At 57.8% G+C, this 6,932-nt stretch overlaps 1 protein-coding gene across 2 annotated transcripts; it reads right to left on the bottom strand.

Annotated features, from left to right (window-relative positions):
* Positions 1 to 1,371: 1,371 nt before the first annotated feature.
* Positions 1,372 to 6,709, bottom strand: CORO1A (coronin, actin binding protein, 1A). Of its 2 annotated transcripts, XM_006896553.1 has the most exons (11): positions 6,592 to 6,709; positions 4,954 to 5,152; positions 3,718 to 3,840; positions 3,478 to 3,607; positions 3,205 to 3,389; positions 2,936 to 3,055; positions 2,602 to 2,706; positions 2,348 to 2,493; positions 2,200 to 2,257; positions 1,901 to 2,116; positions 1,372 to 1,595 (listed from the first exon to the last, which is right to left on the bottom strand). In XM_006896553.1, the coding sequence occupies exons 2-11, from the start codon at positions 5,149 to 5,151 to the stop codon at positions 1,491 to 1,493; spliced, it is 1,386 nt and encodes a 461-aa protein (XP_006896615.1). In that variant the 5' UTR covers position 5,152; positions 6,592 to 6,709; the 3' UTR covers positions 1,372 to 1,490. The 2 variants fall into 2 exon arrangements, with proteins under 2 accessions (XP_006896615.1, XP_006896616.1); XM_006896554.1 differs by lacking the exon at positions 6,592 to 6,709 and having other exon boundaries at positions 4,954 to 5,153.
* Positions 6,710 to 6,932: the final 223 nt, after the last annotated feature.

The following is a 6,932-nucleotide window of genomic DNA, read 5'->3' as shown; positions in this document are numbered from 1 at the left end:
TCTCTTTGCCATCTATTCTTATGCTGCCAGTCAGCCCAGTGGTGAGAATCTTTGTTTTCTTGATGTTGAGCTTCAATCCGTATTGAAGACTGCAGTCCTTTCCCTTCTGCAGCATATGCCTCAGATCCTCCTCATTTTGGGCCAAGAGGAGACCTAATAATTATTGCTATCCTACAAGGACCCCAGCAGGGCCCAGCGTCACCTCTGCCAGGAAAGAAAGGATAACACGTATTTTCTTAAATGGCTCAGACTTCAGCTTTTCTGATTTTTTTGTTCTTTTGGGGTTATTTGCATTTGCAGAGCAGCAATAGTACTCATTCGTATTTTATGGGTGTGCAGTTGAGGCCTGCAAAGCAGTGGCTTACTCAAAGTCACATAAAGTTGCAAGCAGACAGAGAGGGATGTCTGTGCATCTCCCTCATTCAGTTTTCCACCTGCTGCCACGTAGCTTCCTGTAACATGCTAAAGGGAAGGGGGCTGTGGCCCCTGCATAGTATAAAACCAGCCCTAACAGTCCTGTGCCATCTACATCAGAGATCACCCACTATTAGCTGGGCATCAGAAACCTATCCCCAAGTACCCTCTCAGTAGGCCTGATGGGCCTGTTTCCCCTGGTCTCTCTTTTACAGAGCCAAGCCCCATTGGGACCCAGCAGAAGGACTTGCCAGGTAGCAAGCACCGTGCAGGGGAGGGCTCTGAATCCATGTGTTCCTCTCCTGTTCTGGGCCTTTTTTCTCACCTAAAATTATGGCTCAGCTGCTGCTTTGGTTCGCAGCTCCTTCCTTAGAAAATGCCCCTTGTCATTTTTATCCCCTGGGTTAAAGATAGCTAGTGAATATATGCTACCTGATTATTTTCACCCTGAGTACCAGTATCAGTACAGTCATGTGCAGCCTGATCTTGCTGTTGGAGAGGAAGACTTCTGGATAAATATGGGAATTCTCGAGGTCTTACCGAGAGTCCTAAATAGCTTGGACACCCCCACCCCAGCCCTAGCTGTGAGAAGCTGAGATACAGAAAACAGGCTCCCAACCCAAACCCTAGGGGGTTCCCACCCTATTCCCTATTATTGCTGTCCTTCAAGGACCTCAGAAGGGCCCACGGCATCATCTCTACCATGAAAAAAAAGATGCCACAGGTTGTTTGGGGTTTTTTTTTAAAGCTCAGTCTTCAGCTTTTCTGATTTGTTTCCTTTTTTCTTTTTTTTTTCTCGGTGGCCCAGTGTGGGGTTATTTGCATTTGCAGAGCAGCAACTGTATTCATTCTTACAGGTGTGACTGGGCACAGGTTAGAGCTACCAAGAGGGAAGTCCAAGGGTGGGCAGGCCAGCCACCTCAGCAGGCAGGTAATCAGTCATCAGAGCCTGGGACGTACCAGAAAATAAAGCCATTTTATTATTTTTTTTTATCTGTCACTGTGGCCTGAAGAGTGGAGGTACGAGTGGGAGGGAGGCAGGTTGCAGCTTGGCCCTGCCATGGGCCTGTAGTTCTCTACTTGGCCTGGACTGTTTCCTCCAGTCTTTCCAGGCGCTTCTGTAGCTCCTGCACTGTGGTCTGGAGTTTCTTCATCTCTTCCTCCAGCCGAGACACGGCATCCTGCATCAGGGGACCCAGGGCTGTGTCAGGCCCTGCTCCCTGTGAGCTCCCTCACCCTGGCATCAACCCCCAGGCTTAACCTCTGCCTCAGCCAGTTGCTGCTGAGGAACTACAGACATTCCAGCCAGGAGCCTGTTCACTGAGACTTCTGGATTACCCACTCCAAAGCCAAAAAGAGTTCAAGACCTTGGGACATTGGGCTGCCTCTATAAACACCACCCTCCCTGAACTGGGACGCTATCTAGATGAATACCCAGCCCATCTCTACCCCATTTCCCACACATTATTGGCCCCCTATCACTCACCGAGCTGGGAGCGCCACTGGCCTCTGGCATTGTCTTTCTTCGCCCAGTGTCCAGGCCTCGGTTGACCCTCAGCTCTCGGCTCTTTGGGGGTACATAGCCATCTTTGAGGGATATGAGGAGAGGCCCAGCATCCCGACCCCCAAACCACTCCTCGGCTGTGAGTGCAGCATCTGGTCCCGCGGTAGGTGGATACAGATCCTCCTGGAACAGGTCCGACTGTGGGAAAAGCCAAAGCTGGTTACAAGAGAGCTGAGGCCAGACCTGGCCCCACTGCCCTGGTCAGGATGCAGGAGCATCACCTTTCTAGGCACCGTCATGGCAATGGGCTCACACCGCCGCTCGTGCAGCTTGTAGAACCTGTGGACACAGGAAGGTGAGCAGAGCCCACAGTGCGCGGGGGCAGGGATGAGAGTGAGCACGGGGTCACTGAGGTCAGGAGTCAGTCACCTGGCGATTTCACACTTGTTCACCTCCAGGCCACGTTTGGGCATGTAGCCCATGCCACGCTGGGACTCCTTGGAGCTGAACATGGAGAGATAGTGCAGGAAGGGGGCCTCAGAAGTGATTTCAAAGTACCGGATAGAGCTGTCTCCCTGGGGAGGGGGGCCAAGGTGAAGATCAACACCACAGGACGCCTCCAGCAATCATCCCTCCCAGGACCCTCCTGCACACCTCCCCCATTCCCTGCCTGACAGGGCCACCTTGCCACAGAGATAGACAATATTGGTGTCAGGGTCGAAGAAGGGCAGCAGGACTCCACTGCTCGTGTCCAGCTCCTGCAGGGACAGCGGCTCATCCAAGTGTTTCTGTAGAGACAGGTGGAGGTGACAGTGAGCTGAACCGTGGCAGGCCCTGGGGTGGCGATCTGCACGGGGTGGTGGTGGTCCTCGCATCACCATCAACCCGGAGAAGGTCCTCAGAGACCAACCCCTATCTCATCTTAGGTAAACTGAGGCCAGACAGGGGGCGGGGCGGGGACTGAGCGAGTTCCCAGGCCCGCCCTCCCGTAGCCCTGCCTCCCAGCTGGACACTCACTATGTCCCACAGCGCCACCTGCCGTTCGCTCATCCGGCTGAAGCCGGTGGTCAGGATCTTCCCCGCTGATGTAAACACAGCTCGCACCGGCCGCGTCCCTTCGTGGGGACGGTCCTTCTCCTGGCCGGAAAAGGGAGGCAGGGGGTGTCAGGCACCACCTGAAGGCTCAGACCCCAGGTGGACGCAGGGGAGATGACACCAGGAGCTAGGCTGGTGTTAAGGAAGAGGGTAAAGGTCCCGGGGCCAAGCTCAGGGTTCACACCACTCACAGCTACCACGGTGCCTTTGCGCGGCTCAATGACGCGCACGTGCTTGTCACGGCAGGAGGTGCAGATGAGGGCACCGTCGCGGCTCCAGTCCACGCTGTAGATGGTGTCCGGGTGCACGTCTGGGCCCAGCGTCAGCACCGCCGCCCCAGTGCCCACGTCCCACACCAGAATCACGTTGTCACAGCCTGGGCGAGTCCCCAGCGTCAGAGCCCACGGATCGCCCACTCTCCCTGACCAGCCCCCTATCATCCTCCCACCCGTCCCCCACGGTACCTGCGCTCAGCAGCACATTCTGGGCAGTGGGGTGCCAGGCCACGATGCCCACACGCTTGGTGTGGCCCTCCAGGGTGACGACTGGCTCCCGCAGGGGCAGCACCAGGCCCCCATCGGGGATCTCCCACACCTGCAGGGAAGGGACTCAGGAGTGTTTGGGGATCAACGATGCTCCCTTCAAGGCTGAGGCCTTGACCTCAAATGTCAGATTCCAGCCCCTGGGTCCCCACCACCACTTACCATGACTGTGCAGTCCTCTGAGCCACTAGCGATGACGTTGTCATTGTGTGGGCACCAGGCAATGTCCAGTACGGGAGCTGTGTGGCCACAGACCGTGGGTGCATTCTTATCCACGCGTCCAGTCTAGAAGGCAAGGCAGGGTCTTGAGGAGGGTCCCCCAAACTGCCCCAGACCTCTGAGGGGCACAGAGAAGTATGTGGGGTTCCTGGGGGGTCCAGGACTTGGTGGGTTGGATGGTTCTCACGATTGCCCCAGTCCCAGGGCACTCTGGGAAGGCCCCAGGAGAACAGGCCTCAGGAGGAGCAGGGTAGAGGTGTGGGCCCAGCACAGTCTGCTGGCTTCCTGACACTAGCTAAAGCTCTTGCCTGTCCCCAGTTCAATTTTTTATCTGTGTCTTGAGTGTCAGCACCAGATGTGATCTCTGATTCCCTGGTTGCCCTCCACCCTCTGCAGCTTCCTTGAATGAGGAGGGGATAGTTAGGCCAAGGCTATGGGGCCTGGACAGCTGTGTCTGGTGGGAGGTGGTGCTGGCTGAGGTTCTCCAGTGAAGGATACGTGAGTGGTAGGCTGCAGGGATGGACAGGGTTGCCCTAACTGGCCCCCAGGAGGGAGCAGAGGTTTAGAAATGGCCCCTTCCGGGGATGGCTACAGCAGAGCTTCCTGTGTGCTGAGCTGCCGAGGATGAGGGCCCAGCTCTCACCCCGACAACCACTTCCTCTTCCCTTGGTGTCTTTTCAGCCCTTTTAAGGTAACAACCTAGGGCCCATCTCCCCTTCCTGTCTTCCTCCCCAAAGAGCACGGGAGTTTACTGGTAGCAGAGGTCAGCAGATAGTATGAAGAGGGGGTGCAGAGCTGGAGGAGGGGGAGAGCCCCAGGCAGCACCCTTGTTTGTAAGCTGGAGGAGCAGAACCTCAACCTGAACCAGGCCCAGATGCCCTTCATGCCCGAGAGCTCTGTGCTCCCGGAGAAGGAAGCCTCGGGCTGAAACTTGGGAGACTAGGTCCTGGGACTTCACAGACTTGCTGTGTGACCTTTCTCAAGTCAGCTCCCTCTCTGATCCTCAGTTACATACAATCACAGCATGTAGAAGCTAGAGAGGCCTTAAGATTCCTCAAGCCCAGCTCCATTTTACAGATGACAACACACTGAAGCCCAGACAGGCGTGGTGACCATTCCAGGGCCCCCAGATATCTGGGGACATCCCTGGGAGCCTTTCCGGGGCTCCGGGGGACTCACCTTGCCCAGGGGCAGCACCAAGAAGGCCCCTCCCCCACTGGCTTCACAGATCAGGGCCACAAACTTGGGGTTGACAGCACAGAAGCCACTGTCCCAGGTGGTCTGAGAGACTCGCACGTCTTCATAACACTGGTCGGCCTTGGCTGGCTGTCCAAACACGTGTCGGAACTTGCTGGAGCGAACCACCTGCCGGCTCATCCTGGGGGGACACAACCAACTCTGAGCTCCAGGACCCCAGCTTCCCCAGACACTCTGGGCTGCCAGGGGCAACATCAGCCAGTCCCCAGCATCATCTCTTAGGGCCTCTCTGGGCACCCCGAGGCCTCTCCTGTTCACCTGCATCACCCCTATTCCTATCTTTCCTGCGAGGCCAGCCTTTTCTGCCACCCCGTTCCTAGCCCACCCCTCAATTCCACGTCCGCAGAGCCTGATGAGGCACAGGCCTCTGGAGCCTGCTTGTGGGTGGGTATGCAGCCATTTCTTCCCCGTGGCTCAGCCTCTCAGGCCTTCTTGCTTAGACTCTACATCCCACACACCCACAAGGGGATCTTCCTGAAGGCAAAGGCTAGACAGCATCCCTGGCACCAGGGTGAACACACGGGAGGAAGTGGCACGAGGACCTGTCCAGGGGGATGAGGTGGCAGGATGGCTTCCCCAGGGGGGCTCTGGGCACCAGAAGCAGCAGATGGCTCTGGTCTCCAAATGGCCCCCTCCCGCCCTTCGCCTCCACTCAGAAAATGCAGGTGCCCTGAAGGGCCACCTCCACCCCCGGAGGAGCGCAGGGCAGGAGGGAACAGGCTGCTGCTGGCTTCTCTGTGGTCCAGTTGTGGCCAGGCCCAGTGCCCAAAGCCTCTGGAACCCCAGGCTCCAAGGCCAGTCCTGGCACACCTCCGTCACCTGCCTCTCCAGCACAGGGATCCTCAGAACCTCTGTCCACCTGCCTGGTTGTGCCCATTTTCCCTGCCTTCCAGCCTGTCCCCTTTCCATTGGGGCCCCAAGCCCCTGTCCACCCTGGAACACCTTCAGGGTACTGCTGGGGCCACCTGCCCGTGAAGGGGTGCGGTGAGGAGTGTGTGTGAGCCAAGCAGCCTGAGGTGGTTCCATTGCAGGTGGCAGGCTTGGGCCTGGGGAAAGGGAGCCCCAAGTTGGAGGCTAGGGGACAGGAAGCAGGGGCCCCACTCTGTCCCCTCCCCCACCTGCAGGTACCAGGCCCGGAAACCATGAAAAGGGGAACTTGGTCTTTTCTTGTTTTGCTCTCAACCCCTTCCTGTCGCCAAGCCCAGGGCAGCTGCTCCCCTCCCCTCACCCTGCTCCCCATTCCCTGCTCATCCATAGGCTCCCGTTTTTTGAGGGGTAATTTGGGTTGTTCCGAACCCCAATGGCTCAAGCTGCTGACCCTCCGGGTGTCCCCACCTCCATCTTGTCTGTGGCTGCCTCTCACCCTCACCCCGTCAGCCGCTCAGACACGCAGATGGACACGCGCATACACAGCCCACACTCGGGGACAGTGCCCTCCATGTGGGGACGTTCGCGCCAGCTCCCCTGACAGCCCGTCCACCCCCGCAGCCGCGCCGTCCCACAGGTGGCCCGGTGCCTCCGGCCAGCCAACCCCCTCGTTCCCAGGGGGCCTAGCCTTACCTGATGCTAAGAGATGACAGTGGCCCCCTAAATGGAGGAGGAAGGAGAGGAAGAGGAGGAGGAAGAAGCTGGAGGAGCCTGAGATTAGCTGAGGATGCTCTTGTCAAGACAATGAATGAGAAGCGCCGACTGCCCGCCTCCTTAGAGGTGGCAGCGCCCCTTTGGGGCGGAGCTCTTAAAGGGGATAGCCCTTCCCTCCTGGGGGGGGGGGCGCCCGCCCGCCTGGGACCCGGGGAGTGCCTCCCACCTTCCCTCCTCTGAGAAGCGTCGCTCCTGACTTTGCCAATCCCAGACAGATGCCACTGGCTGGTCGCTAGGAGTCTAATCTACATTTTTTTTTT

This window comes from Elephantulus edwardii, unplaced genomic scaffold, assembly GCF_000299155.1.
Source record: "Elephantulus edwardii isolate Elephantulus edwardi_28Jun2011 unplaced genomic scaffold, EleEdw1.0 scaffold00186, whole genome shotgun sequence".
Classification (NCBI taxonomy): domain Eukaryota; kingdom Metazoa; phylum Chordata; class Mammalia; order Macroscelidea; family Macroscelididae; genus Elephantulus; species Elephantulus edwardii.
This window is presented reverse-complemented; position numbering and strand designations above follow the sequence as displayed.